Below are 16154 nucleotides of genomic sequence, written 5' to 3'. Positions count from 1 at the left end.
TCAATCTAGGATTCTGTGTTGTTGAATTGGATTTTCTTTAGTTTTGATTTTATTTGCTTTTTTTATTGATTTATCGGTTGCATCAATAAAGGTGCTTCTATTTTCTTTTAGGATTGAGGTGGTTTTGTTTAGGTTATCTTTGGTTTTCTATTTGTTTTTTTTAAAGGGTATAAGTTTAGAATATATGTGATTTTACATCGGGATATCTTAATTATCATGGAGTAAATCCCTCTTTAAAACTTTTTTTGTTGTGTAATATGGGAAAGTTATTAATAATGTTTGTGATATTTTCTTATCTTGAATTTACTGAAATATGGGAAAACAAGTTATGGTGTGTATCGGAAAACAGAAAACACAAGCGTATATTACTCAAATTTATCAACCATCTAAGAGCACTAGGCATGACAAAAATATCTGCGTATGTGGATATCTTTGGATAAAATCTGCGACAGATAGTCATTACTTGTAGGTATTTATTACCCGCGAATAGTGAGTAGCAGGTATTTTAATACGTGCTTATAAACGGGTCGGGTATGGGTATCATACTATTTGTACACACGGATACTCATTACCCGCAAAAAAATTAAAATTTATATTTAATTTATATTTTATTAAGTTAAATTTAATTAAAATTAAAATTAACAGTATATTTTATTATATCAAATTTAATTATAAATAAAATTTAATTTAATTTTTTTTATAATTTTATATTAAAAAATTTTTAAAATATATTTTTTTAAATATTTGCGGATATCGGGTATCCACGGGTACCTGCGGGTTTTAAAAATATCTACGGATATTTTTTAAGCGGATACCCGACGAGTAAACGGGCAGGTAGCAGACGGATTTTTTTTTTTTGCGGGTCGGGTTGCGGGTAGACACTATTTGTGCCTGACCCAACCTGTTGCCATCCTTAAGGAGCACCCTTTATATAGAAGAATTTAGGGGCCTCTAAACAAATAAATCCTAACTCTAACTTCTAAAAACTAGGTCAAATAAGGATTACACCACATGCTCCACATCATCTCCACTTCTCCACTAGGGTTACACCACATCATCCACCATACTTATCCTTAATTAAAACTACAAAACACATAAATAAGGATTAACATGTTGCCTTAAGTCAAGTCAACTATAGTCAACAAGTCAAACTTAGTCAAAGGTCAACTAGTCAACTAATGTTGAGTTAACTAAGTAAACTTAGGAAAATTCAAACATAATGAAAAACAATGAAAATGGATAAAGGATTAGTGAACTTCCTTTCTAAACATGCTTAGTCTTCTTAAGCATGTGCTCCATCCTTGGTTGGGGTCAATCCTTCATTTGTAAGTGTAGTTCAAGAAAAACTTAAGGGGTGTTATTGTAAATTACTCTATTTTATTTTAGACAAAAGACCATGATTGATTTTATCATTTTGATTTTTTTTTTAATTAAGTAAAGATTTTTCAGATCATTCATCCTTTACTTGTGTGTTAGTTTTACCTTCTTGAATTGACAATGTTCTCATAACCATTCAAACAAGCTTTTACTATCGATAGATATTTAAAGATTGTACCACTTGTAGTCAGGGATGGCAAATAAACATGCTACGTGGGTATTGCCCGAATTCGTCCCTATTTTGACGGGGAATCCTCACATTGACTAAATATGGGTATGGGGATATTATATATATATATATATATATATATATATATATATATATATATATATATATATATATATATACACACACACACACACACACTTTCTATTTTTTATTTCGTCTAATTGTTTGGTTTGTCATGAAATTCATTCGCATCTCTAATATATTTTTCATTTTATCATAATATTTATGCAATTGTGTTCAAATGGTGTATGCCAACTAAAGATTTTTTATGTCTCACATTTGAATATTTTTATTCTTTTTAATGTTTTTATTTATTGTATATTTTTCTTTCACATGAGAATCTTTAACACTCTCAATTTAAGTGTTTAATAACATAAACCTTTCATTTACTAGGTAATACAAAGTTAATATAAAAAATTATCTTCTTTAATTTATTATTATTATTATTATTATTATTATTATTTATTTCATTTGAAGAACTAATTTGTTTCGCTAAAATAATTTTCGTTATTTCTCAACCATTGATTATGTTGATATTTGAAAAGTTTTTTCAGATCTCTAAGGTATTTTTTATCTTATCATATCCTTAATTATACATTTGTTTTCTTTTGTGCGATTTCACTCAATAGTCTCTTAAATTATTTCTAAGACACACATTTGATAATTTTTTAATATTTTTATTTGTTATTTATTTTTATCATGTAGAATACTATTTTGATATATTTTATATAATTATTTTTTATTTTCTAACTCATTATCATATTGTAATTTTTTAACTATAATTATATAAATAAATTTGATTTACTATAATATAAAAATTTAATGTAATTGCTAATAATTTTTTTTATCACCATATAGTTCAAAAGATACAAGATCTTTGTTAAAAATTTTGTTCTTTGCATGATTTTGATCAAGTGATGTATTATTTATTGGTGTATAAAAAAGAGATTCATTAGAATTTAAAAAATTTAAGTAGGTTTCATCTACTAAGTTTCGTTAATGTTTGCAAATTTAATAAATGTTTTGGTTCTCATGAAATTTTATTTGGTATTCTAATTTGAAATGATTATAAATTCTTTCTAAATATTTGATATCGAAGAAACAACCTCCTTGTAATATTGAATATTTGATAATATTATATTTTCTTTACAGTAATTTTTTATTATTTTATAAAAATTAATGGTTAAATTACTCTTTTAGTCAAAAGATATTATAGAGATTTTATGTTTGTTTAAAAGCATGAAAGGACATCTTTGTATCATGTAGGTCTATAATAGGATTAGATGGATGTTTTTTAAAGGGGAAGTTTGGTGGTGAGTTGTTGACAGTTGTGGCAAGAAATGCCAATGATCAAATGTTGCTTATAGCATACTCAGTTGTGGAGGTTCAAAATAAGGACATGTGGTATTGGTTCTTAGACCTTTTAATTGATGATCTTGGTAGGGTTGAATGTTGTGCCTCATGCACCTTTTTATCAGACTAGCAAAAGGTAAACATTTTAATTTCAATTATATGAAATGTATGTAATTCAGTTAACTTTTGGAAACATTTAATATTCTTCTTTTGTTAGGGTTTGTTGTCAGCTTTGAATGAACTCATTCCAAGATTTAATTAAAGGTTTTGTATGTGTCGATTGTATGAGAATTTCAGGAAGAAATTTCAAAGGAAGATTCTAAAACGTTTAATGTGGAGGGTTGCTTAGTGCACACATCCATAAGCATGGGAAAAATTATGTTAGAGATCAAAGAAGTGAACAAGGATGCATTCAAACATTTAATTGTTATTCCTCCAAGGCAAGTATTTGAGTGTTACTTAAGTTTCTGTATACTTTCATTTATTATATCAATAATTTGATATGTGCTGCAAATTGATAAAAGGTATTGGTCAAGATCAAGGTTCAATACCAGTGTGAAATGTGACACACTAGTTAACATGTTAGAGGCCTTCAACAACATGCTTATGGATGCAAGGAGTGAGCCAATAGTAACCACGCTTGAAGACATAAGGCTATACATGATGAATAGATGGGCAAGTAATAGGTTGAAGATACATTCCTTTGAAGGTTCAATATGCCCTAAGATTCGCGACAAACTAAATAAGGAGATGTAGTTAACAAAATATTGGGTTCCCAGGTACTGCTGACTCTTGATTGTATTGTTTATATATTGAATCTTTGTTTTGTTCCCTTTTTATGAATATAATTGGTCAGTAGAGAAGATTTTTGAGGTCAAACATGTATCCATTATTGGTGAGAAGTTTGTGGTTAGTGTGGACAACATGGAATGCAACTGTAGGAAATGGAGTATTACTGGCATTCCATGCTGTCACTCTCTGTCCACAATGAACTTCTTAAATCTGAGTGCAGAACGATATATATCTTACTGATTTACCAAGTCCTTATATAAAGAAATATATTGCTCAATAGTATATCTTATGAACGACCTTGATGTGGGAGATTACTCTCTTCCCTGATGTGATGCCTCTACTAAAGTGTATATTTCCTAGAAGGCCTAAAAAGTAAAGAAGACTAAAAGCATATGAGTTAAAGAAAGATGACACCCAGACTTGAAGATGGGGGTAAGGAAGAAATGTGCCAAATGTAAACAACTTGGACACAATAGAACCACTTGCCCACATGCTCCACAATCTCCATTACCATAAGCTAATACAACTCCACAAGGTGAAAATGTGCCACCAAGTTCTAATCAAGGGGACAATGTGCCACATGAACAATTTGTGCCTCGAACCCAACCACCAAGTTTTGATCAAGGGCAAAATCTGCCACATGAACAATTTGTGTCTTTAACCCAACCATCAAGTTGTGATGTAGGTGAAAACTTGCCACCAAGCGTCATTTGTACACAAGCTTCAATTTCAATTAAACCAATTACTATCCAAGAGTCTCATCCACCAGTTCCAACACATCCCCTGCAATAGCAATTCCACCATAACATCCCCCATCATGTGGCAAACCCAACATTAGGCAAAAACTTCAACATAGGAAGGGACGTTTTTGGAAACCGTGAAAATTATTATGTATTTTGTATTTTGTTAATGGACAATAGTGACTTCATGGAGTATTTTGGGTTTGGTTGCAAAGTCTGATGTATTTTGTTTATGAACATCTGCACTTCGTCTAGTATTTTGGAGAAACACTTCATGTAGTATTTTGGAGAAAAAACTTGATGTTGTATTTTGGAGTTCAAACTTTTTATAAATCTATAGTAGTTGGTTGTGGTTGATATAAATATATATATAATTTATGTTATTTTCTTGTTAAATTATGTTACTTGGCTGTGGTTGATATGGAAGGTGACCTTGTGATGAGAAGAGATAACAAGACATTTCATGGCAATTTACGTAAAAAAAATTGACCTACTTCTACTTTTTTAGTTAGACTTTTTTAGTTAGACTTTTTTAGTGTGTCATATTGGGAGCTGATATGCCTTAGCAACTTTACTTTTTTTGGTAATTCAACTCTTGCATAGAAATTTTACTTTTTTGGACAATTCAACTCTTGCATAGACTTTTTTATTGTCGCGTCTTTTTGACTTTGTGTCAACAATCCTATATGCCAAATACAGATGAAGGAAGTGGTTTATATACACATACCAAATACACATAAGACAATAATTTTGTAACTTTATATATCATATGAAAATCAAATACAACGTTTGTGCACAACATACTAGATACAACCCTTCACAACAATTTATGGACTTTTGATCAACACTGAAACTAAGATTACATTAACTACAACAACAACACAAACAATTCCTATTAACCGCTTCACGCATTTCTCATACAACTTATTACTTTTCTCTAAACTAAAAATCTTCCTCCTTTGTCTGAAGATAACACCATCTCTGTCGTCAATATCATCTTCACCACACCACTTGAAATAATTACACCCAACACATTCTTCATTTCCTCTTGTTGATCAAATCAAGAACAAACAAACAAACAATATTTACAGTCAATAATTACAAAAAATCAGAAACAACATTCACGGTTCTAACCTTAAAATTTGGGCAACCCCAAAATTTATTCCCAATATTCATAGTTGTTCTGGCAATTCTCATAACAACAACCTCTCCACACTAACAAATGGGAGTCACACCCAACCCCTTCCACACACCACTAGGAGAGGACACACCACGATTTTGGTTGCCCGAACATGTGCAAGACTTACACGAGTTAACTTGGGACATGCCTCTCAACACCACAAACTGGGGACAATATGGTTACAAGAATTCACAACAACAACGAAAGACAGGGGGAGAATGAATTTAGGAACCTAGCCAACAATTAGGGTTTCATGATTCCCTTCTATAGAAAAGACCCCTTTTCTACTTATGTCACGTCAATTGCTCCTTCTTCTTAAAAACCTTGACACGTATCAGTTGAATTTTGCCACCTCAATACTGTTTGGATGACGTTTGTTTAAATTAAATGGAGAGAACTAAATTGAGTCACTTTAGAAAACATGAGGACCAAATTGAGACAATGAATAATTGAAGGACCAGTTTGAAACTACTTAACATATAAGAGGACTAAAAGAGTAATTTAACCAAAATTAATTAATTAATATTGAAACAGTAAGAAAATGGGTAGGACTATGGGTATAAATATATACCCGTTATCGATGGGTTGAGGATGGGACAAAAGTTTGATACCTGTTAGGTTTCGGTATGAGGATATAGTTGAATTTTTTTGTGGGGATGAGTATGTGATAGTGAAACCCGTCCCTAACCCGCCCTGTTGTCATCCCTACTTGCAATACAAATTCTTGATGTAAAAAGATATAAAAAAACTTGAAATAGATGAGGAACTAAAAACTAAAAGGTGACAGTTTGAGCTTGAGCTCAAGATCGGTAAATCTCCTCCTCTTTCTATTGATGAGATTTAGTGGGAATAAAGACATAAGCGGGATGGCAATGGGGCGGGGCAGGGACGAGTTTCACTATCCCATACCTATCCCCGTAGAAAAAATTCATCCCATCCCCATACCCAAACCCAATAGGTATCAAACTTTTGTCTCATCCCCATCCCCACCGGGTAACGGGTATAATGTCATACCCATACCCGTACCCGTTTTCTTACTACTTCAATATTAATTTTAATTCATTTTTATAAAATAATAAAAAATTACGGTAAAAAAAACATAATATTATCAAATATTCAATATTAGGAGGATGGTTGCTTCTTCGATGTCAAATACTTTGAAATAAATTATAATTATTTACATTTTAGATTATAATACCAAATAAAATTGGTAACCAATCTTGTGTTGCCCCAACATGTGCTAACCCACAATTTCAAGAGGAGCCTTTAAGTGAAAATTCTCACAATGAAGTTGATAGGAGACCTATTATATCTGTGCAATAAATTACTAATCTGTAAGTTAAACTAAACTTAATTATCAATTGTTTCACTTTTTATTACTAAATCATAATTTATATAAACTAAGTATCTGAAATTATAGGAGGAGGTTTGTTCCAGATTCAGTGACTCGAGATATTATATCTGAGTTGCTCATGAGGATGCCTAATCCAGCACCAAATTGGAAAAAATATTCTGCTGATATGAAAGAAATTTTGTTCAATGAGTTTATGGTTAGTAATCATTTAGTTAATGTAATGAAATATTTTTGTATCAATTATTGTATCATAAAGTAATTTAATGAATTTATATTGATGTAGGAGAAGTATCATTTTTCATCAACTTATGATCGTTGTATGGCAAGAAAGATTTGGAATTTAACATGCATGGATCGATATTCCGACTCTTTATCTAAGGCAAGGAAAAAGGCGAAAGAAAGGACAAATTCAAACAATATTCAAGACTTAAAGGGTCTTGGACCAAGAGGTATTAGAACTGAGATGTGGGATGGATTAGTAGGCATATGGGCAACAGAAGAATGAAAAAAAAAGTCTATTGCAGGTAAGAGCAATAGGGCTGCCAAGCCTGATGCCATGATTCACACAGGAGGATCACGAAGCTTTGGACAACACCTAAAAAAAATGGTATTCTTACTTTTCACATTTGATAATAATATTGCAAATATAATGCATTGTAATTTGTCACATTCAAAATGCAATATCAGATAGCAATTGTCTGTTAGATAGAAATGAGTTGGTCACTTGATAGAAAGAAAAAAATATTTTGGAATTGGTTAGCTGATAACTTACTAAAAGGATATATGATACGGAGAGATGGAGTTATTTTGTACATGTTTGATATAAACCAACTTCCACACTAACATGGCAAAAAGTAAGATGAATATGTCCTTTTACTATCATTAAGGAAAGTAATGAGTTTTTATACATAAATTGCATTTTTTTTACAGGAAGAAGAATACAAACGTCCAATTTCTTATGGTGAATTATACAACAAAGTTCACAAACGAAAAGATGGTCAATATGTGTCCAACAAAGCAAAAAGCTTCATTGTAAGAATGTGTTTGTTTTATAAATGTTAAATTACTTATTTATATAATATTGCTAACATATTGATTTGATGTAGGAATCATATGAAAATGCTATGACTGAAAAATATGGGGAAGACATGTCAAAGCATCCTATAGTTGACTCTGGTGTTTGGATAAAAATAGGTGGTGAAAATAGGAAAGGTAGAATCTATGGAATTGGTCATAGTTTGGATCTTGGCATTGGTCCACATGTTTCATCCTCAACAGTTGAAGGTCCCTCTTCCCAAAATCTAAATCCAACAACTGAAGAAATCCCTACACTGACTACACAAATATCTAATTTGCAAGAGCATGTGAAAACACAGTTGCAAGCACAGACTGATATGCAAGCATTAATGCAAGCACAAATGAAGGCACAAGCAGAAATGCAAGCAACTATGCAACAACAGATGCAAGAGCAAATGCAATCTTTTAAGAGAGAATTATTGTCTGCTTTGAAGAAACAAAAATGAAGACATGTCTCAAAGAATCCAAAACTTTGTTTGTGTTTTAATTGTGTTGATGCATTACTTTTTGTTGATACCCTCCAATGCTTTTGTGTCCTAAAACTATTATACATTGGTGGAAACTTTTATGTTGTTTTGTATTGTTGGATGGATATACTTTGATCATTGTAGGATTGATTATCTATCCTTTTTAAATAGGTATTGCAAATATTGGAGGTATTTAGACATTTTTTGTGAATAATTTATTTTCTTTGTCGTCTTTTTTTATTATGGGCATAGGTTTATGGACATGACTCATAATAGAGAGTGAATAACAATTAAGTAATTGCAATTAAAAAATAATATTTGTAGGAGATTAATAGAATTGTAATAAATTAACTATTCAATTGTGATACAAATTAGTGATAAAAAAAATTGCGACAAATTAGCGAGAAAAAAATTGCAACAAATTAGTTATAGATTAGCTACGGATTAGCGAGGGAAAAATTGCGACAGATTAGCTACGGATTAGCGGGGAAAAAATTGCGACAGATTAGCTACCGATTAGTAAGAAGAGAATTGCGACAAATTAGCTATGGATTAGTGACAACATAATTGCGACAGATTAGCTACAGATTAGTGACAATAGAATTGCGACAAATTAGTTACAGATTAGCGACAACAAAATTGCGACAAATTAGCTACGGATTAACGACAACAAAATTGTGACAAATTAGCTACGGATTAGCTAGAAATTTTAAAAAATTTTCACTTCAATTAAAGATGGAATATAGAGGGATTAACTACGAATTAGCTACGAATTAGCTAGAAATTGTAAAACTTTTTTATTTCAATTAGAGAGGGAATAGAGAGGGATTAACTATGAATTAGCTACAGATTAGCTACGGATTTTATCCCTCTCTAATTAGCTACCTGTATTTAGCTACGGAAAATTTTCTAGCAATTTGATAGTTAATCTGTCACAAAATGTTTTAGCTACGGATTACCTACGGATCAGCTACGAAATGTTCCGTAGCTAATATATAAAATTTTTGTAGTGCCCCTACAGTATTTGGAAGTAATCTATTGCGATGTGGGGTAAGAATCCGACCACCACCATTACTGAATGAAGACTCAAAATATTTTTAACTAATATATATATATATATATATATATATATATATAAGAGTATTTTTGTGAATTAAAGTTTAGCGGGTATGGATATCCACGGATACGGATTATGATACCCGTACCCGTCCCGTTAACATGCAGGTATCAAAAATACCTGTATCCGCGGGTAGCAGGTATCCATTTTTAATATCTGTTTCCTACCCGTTGCAGGTTTTATCCACGGATACCCGCGGGTACAAATTGTTTTAACATCCCTATATATGTTCAATGGTTGAGAAATAACAAAAATTGTTTTAGCAAAACAAAAGAGTTCTTCAAATTAAACAAAAATTAATAATAACAAGTAAATATTTTTTATATTACCAAGTAAATGAAAGGTTTATGCTATTACATACTTAAATTCAGAGTATTAAACATTCTCATGTGAAAGGAAAATATACAATAAATAAAATATTAAAATTAATAGAAATATTCAAATGTGAAACATATTTTTTTTTTAATATACATACATCATTTTAACATAATTACATAAATGTTATGATAAGATGAAAAATATATTAGAGATGCGAATGAGTTTCATGACAAACCAAATAATTAGAAGAAACAAAAAATAGAAAGTACATACATACATACATATATATATATATATATATATATATATATATATATATATATATATATATATATATGGTTACTTAATTAATTATGAATATTTTAATAATATAAACGGAGACGAAAATATGGTGGGGAAGAATATTATGGCGGGGATATGTACATTCTCATACCCATCCCCATACCCAATTGAAAAATTTGGAGATTCCCCATACCCATACCCAGTCAATGCGGGGATTCCCCGTCAAAACGGACGGGTTCGAGCAATATTCACAAAGAGCGGATTGATTTGCCATCTCTAAGCGTAAGATCAATCCCTTTTTCCTTTATCTTATTTTCATTAATTGTGCGTCAAATAAATTTAATAAAATTTGATTGAAAAAACTAAATTCTCACATTTTTAAAGATAGATGACTAAATTGGTCCAAATTTTTAAAAATAAACAAATTTAATTTTTACTCAAATTTAAAAGATTAAAATCATATTTAATCCTTTATTTTATTTTATGTACGTCTTTTCTTCTCTACATTTTCGTAAAATGAGGAAAATAAATGTTAAGTTTATCCGCACCTCACTCACGCATTCATGTTGTGGTGCATTATTTCCGGCAACCTCTTATCGCTAGGGCACGTGAAACTTCTTTAGTACACCCCTCACATTCAATGAATACACCCTCTCCTTCCAACCGCCCCAAACACAAAAGTTAGGATAAAAAAATAATTTTAATCCTATATTATAAGAAATTCACAATTTTAACATTCATTTTAAAAATATTAATTTCTTAATTTTTAATTATCTAAAATCTTTGTCTTAAATTTCATTTCTTAAAATAATCTTAGTCTTAAAATTTTAATTACACTTATCTTTATTTAATTGTCAATTTAATTATCTTCATTTTTCTGTTCTTTTGGGTTCACATAGTGATATTAAAAAAAGTACATGATATTGATTTTTTTTTTTACTTTATTGAAAAGAGTAATATTATTTGTTACTAAATATAAATTGAAAGGACTAAACTTATAAAAAAAACTAGGACCAAAATCAAATTTTTTTCAAAACATAAAAAAGAAAAATACATAAATAGATTATCAATTTCTTATTTGAATATGACACAATAACAACTTAGTCTTCGAGGGAATAAAAAGTGTTTGATTTTAGTCTTCGAATACGTAAAAGAACTTCAGATTGATTTCTAATATTATAAATTAATGACAAAATAGTCCTTAATCACTCACATTGATTCTTACAGTTTTAATGACAAAATACTCCCACAACAGTATTTTACTAATTTAAAAATTAAAAAAAATTATTTTAATTTTTGAAGAAATAAATTGAGTAAATCAAAATTTTAAAAACAAAATTGTTCGTTTACTCAAATTGTTTTTAACAATGACATAAGATTGTTCAATTACGTCTTATTGTTAACATTTTTTACAACTATTTCTGTTAAAACTATTTGCTCGTTTAAAACTATTTTATTATTAATTATTATCATTAGTTTATAAAAATGGGAATCAATTTGAACTTTTTACCTATGGACTAAATTAATAAAGTTTTACCCATCTAATGATAAAATGGTTACTTTACCCGATTTAATTTAAGAAAAACAGAGTCAAAATCCATAGTGGTAACTACGTAGTTTCCCGAAACATTAATGGGCATTTACGTAAAACACAAACAAACCTAATTACAAAATCTCTTTCCTCCTTCGCTCTTTTTCTCTCTTACTGGCGTCTTCGAGTTTCACAGCGAAGTCATAAAAGGTACTATCTTTTTCTCTCTCCTCACATCTTCGGATCCCTAAATCTAGGGCTTCGTCTATTTCTCCGGAATTCGTCTAGTCAGTGTCTTAATTTCGTTATCAATTCTCGATTTGGAATCTCTGTCTCTGTTTACGTTTCTTCGTTGAAGTTGTGTTTTGCTCTCTTCACTGTGCTGATTTTGGTAATTTCTTATTCTATCTGTGAATGCTCGCTTTGGATCCTCGATTTCCTTCCTTGATCTTTGTTGTGTTGTTTAATTTTCGTTGTGCCTGCGGATATTTGTGCGAGATGTGAGTGAAGGTTCAAGATTTGTTCTATTTCTGTGTTATTTTTCGTTGAGTTTGAACTTGCGTTGATACTTTCGCTAATTGATGCTGAATTTGTGATGGGGTTTTCTGCTGTGTGCATGGATACTTGGATTTCGTGCGGAGTTGCACGAAAGGAAAGGGAGGAAACCAGTGTTTTTGAAAATGAATTATGAGATTTGAGAGCTCTTTTATTTGCTTTGTTTGTGATGGTTAGAATTAGAAATTACTAGAATTATGTTTTTTCCTTTTTTTATTTTTGGGGTTATCGGAAGTTGCAAAAAGCCCACTACTATGAAGTTTTATAATCACTTACCTTTTTTTAGTCCTCAGTATTGGTTTAATTTAAAAAACTTTAAGTAAGAATTATCGATTGCTGTAGTTGGCATTGGTACTCCTCCCAATGTATGGCAAATGTTGTTGTATGCTCATATGAACTGTTATAAGTCTAGTCATGCGTTTGACCTATGTCAGCACAAAAAAGGAAGATGTTGAATTATTTTCATTTTTCCCAATTGCATGTTTGCTAACTATGCTCTGTTTATTGCTGTATTTTTTCTGTTGATTGATTTACTTCGTAATATGGTCTATATTGTGTTTATAACTTGTCAGGGTTTCAACAGATGGAAAACATGCAGAGCTTCTGGCAATTGGGTGATGAACTTCGTGGACACTCAAAAGCGTCAGAGGATCACAAGTGGTTAATGGTTGCTTCTAAGTTGGCTGAACAGACAAGATTGAAGGGGGAGCGTGTGAATAACCTTGACCTTTCAAAGGGCCCCATTGATACAAGGTCAAGGGATAAATTTGGGTTCCAGGAAGAGAACAAATTTGATTCTCTCAACTTGAGCATGTTGAACTTGGACTCTAAATTTACTGAAAATGTGAGCAAAAGCTCACTTCGTAATAGTGTTTACAGTATGAATGCAGTGTATCAGAAAAGTAATGCAAACTTGGTGAGTAATGTGAACAGTAACAAGTATAGTGGTAATATTCAGCATAACAAAGAGTCCAACAATAACAGTGGGAACAGCAACAACAATGAGAGCAACAACTCAAATGCAACTGACAAAAGGTTTAAAACCTTGCCTGCAGCAGAGACACTCCCACGCAATGAGGTGCTTGGAGGATACATATTTGTCTGTAACAATGACACAATGCAGGAAGACTTGAAACGTCAGCTATTTGGTGTGTTTTTATTAAATGGAATCTGTTCTTCTGTCTTGAACATTATTAATTATATACTTCGTGATGACTGACCTTTTCAATCGTTTTTGGTAGGCTTGCCTCCAAGGTATCGAGATTCTGTTAGGGCAATAACACCAGGGTTACCTTTATTTCTGTATAACTATACTACTCATCAGCTGCATGGCATTTTTGAGGTAAGCTATTCTAAATTACTAACTACAGTTAATTTTGTTATGCTTCAGACTGTGCAGTATGTATCTTATTTTAGGGCTATGAAATATTGAAATTGTGTTCCTAAATTAAATGATATTGACACAAAATGGGGCTAATTGTAATTTCTCAAGGAGTTGCACCCAAGAATAGCTATGAAACCTATTTTGTGTTGCCCAATCGGTTAGTGTCTGCTAAACATGACGGGCTGGAAATATTATCTCGTTTCAGAAATACAGAACCTCCTTCTGCATTGTTATTCATACATTTAGAACATGTCTATATTAGATTACTTTTAGATATGATTATCTAATTGGCTTTTTGTTGTTATGTTAATTGATAGAAAAAAATTGATGTTAGAGGGGTTTTAATGATCAATAATTTGTATTTAGCTGCTGTGGCACAGCTAGTAATGGGGTTACCTAATGCATAGGATAAAAATGGCAATGTTCTAATTTGGTCTCATTTGTTTTTGGTTTTTTCTTTGCTTGGGTATTCTTGTCTGATTAGAGATTCGGAATCTTGTATTTGTTCTATCTTTTGAAAAGATGTTGATAGTTTTTTGCCTTCTTTTGTATAATTGTTCATAACAACTATTCAAATGTAATGGCCAAAATTGAGAAAGTTGATGATAGATAAATTAAATTTAGTAGATTATTTTCTAACTCTGAAGGCCTATGTTGCAGGCAGCAAGTTTTGGTGGCTCTAACATAGATCCAACTGCCTGGGAGGATAAAAAATGCAAAGGCGAGTCAAGGTTTCCAGCTCAGGTATAATTACAATTTTGAAATGAGGAAGTCCATATAGTAGCTGTCATTCAATTATCAAATAAATAATATTCCCTCATCTCGTAGGTAAGAATCCGTGTTAGGAAACTCTGCAAGGCATTGGAAGAAGATTCGTTCAGGCCAGTATTGCATCATTATGATGGTCCAAAGTTTCGTCTTGAGCTGTCAGTTCCAGAGGTATAATTTGAGTATTGGTCTTTCTGTATTAAAAAAGAATTATTCTTTGATATTGATTTGTCACTGCTAGTTTCTCTCTCTTTGATGGGTGAATTTTGTTATTGGATATTGCAGACTCTGGATCTGTTGGACTTATGTGAACAAGCTGGTTCAGCAGCATAAGCAAACAAACGAGGAATTTGCAAAATAGGTAGGTTTTGGTGTGCCAGCTGTGTGATTTTGGCAGATTTTCCGTGAAGCGTAAGCTTGGAAAGTAGTTTGTTGATGGAGCATCTTGGGGGAAGTAAAGGAAGTGTGTTAAGAGTGAGACCCTTTTGTCTGGTTGGTGAATAAATGTTGTGCTATCTTATCCCCTGAAGATGCTTTGTAGCTGTTGCATGACATTTAATCCTTTTGTATGATTAAGTTAGTACAGACCTTGTATGCAATCAAAGAGACAACTGTTTGTACTGGTAAACCATGAATTTGTTGAACTAAGCAAATATTAGAAGTTTTAAGTTTCGGTTACTTCTAAACTCTATTGAGTTGGCTGAAGTGATCGTGGTGTCGTGGAAAATAGATTATCTCAATAATTGATTATATCTGTAATCTGCTTTCATTACAATAGATTATTCAATATCAGTTTTTTGTAATGCTAAGGTTAGTAAAATATAGTTTTGAAACAATTAATTTTGATCGAGGCTCCAAAAAATTAGCTTTTATATATAAAGAACTATGTATGAATTTGAAAAGAACTTTTTATTTTTTGACAAGCAATTGTTATAAATTTCTGGATATTATTGTTTGAAATTGATATTCCCTAAAAAGTGATCTTATTTTTCTTTTCTTGTTTATACAACTTTTCTCGTGCATATATCTTTTCATTCAATAAGATATTTTTAATAATTATAATATATCAATTATAAAGAAGTAGACACTCGATATATAAGTAATACAAGACTTAAATTAAATTTGTTGAATTATTAACTTTTTTATGACATTTCCTAAAATTTCTTGTGATTTTACATAGCAGATTAATTGAGATTACATGTCAATTTGAAATTTGATCTTGTTAATACTATGTTAAGAAAAATAAATTATCCTTTGGATAGCAAGTTAAGTCAATAGAAATAATGTCAACCTTTGATTAAGAGATCACATAAGAATGAAGATCTAAGTACAAGTTTCATGAACTCTAAAAAAAACTTATTGAAAAAATCGTTAAGGATAAAATTTAAGAAAGGGAGTCAAGTTCAAACCCTAAACACACCTTAAGGGGTTTCTTACAAGGTAAGCTAACGAATTAAATGAAGAGTTCAAAAAGGCTACTTTAGACATTATGATTCTTAATTATGAAGAAAATTATAAAAGTTAGGTTTAAATATAATTTTGGTCCTATATTCTTTTACTTTATTCAATGAAGTCATTTTTTTTTGGATGTTTAATAGGATTATAATTTTAGTCAATTTTATTCAATTTA

General features: G+C 31.0%; 1 protein-coding gene and 1 pseudogene across 1 annotated transcript; both read left to right on the top strand.

Annotated features, from left to right (window-relative positions):
- Positions 1–7101: 7101 nt before the first annotated feature.
- LOC146888781 (uncharacterized) lies at positions 7102–8769 on the top strand (annotated as a pseudogene).
- A 4186-nt stretch (positions 8770–12955) lies between these two features.
- Positions 12956–15327, top strand: LOC114191664 (DCD (Development and Cell Death) domain protein). Its single transcript, XM_028080996.2, has 5 exons — positions 12956–13520; positions 13614–13714; positions 14417–14500; positions 14585–14695; positions 14810–15327. Exons 1-5 carry the CDS (start codon positions 12956–12958, stop codon positions 14855–14857), a joined length of 909 nt encoding a protein of 302 aa, XP_027936797.1. The 3' UTR covers positions 14858–15327.
- The last annotated feature ends 827 nt before the right edge of the window (positions 15328–16154 follow it).

This window comes from Vigna unguiculata, chromosome 1 (assembly GCF_037176805.1).
Source record: "Vigna unguiculata cultivar grain cowpea cultivar isolate G323 ecotype 2 chromosome 1, ASM3717680v1, whole genome shotgun sequence".
Taxonomy (NCBI): domain Eukaryota; kingdom Viridiplantae; phylum Streptophyta; class Magnoliopsida; order Fabales; family Fabaceae; genus Vigna; species Vigna unguiculata.
This window is presented reverse-complemented; position numbering and strand designations above follow the sequence as displayed.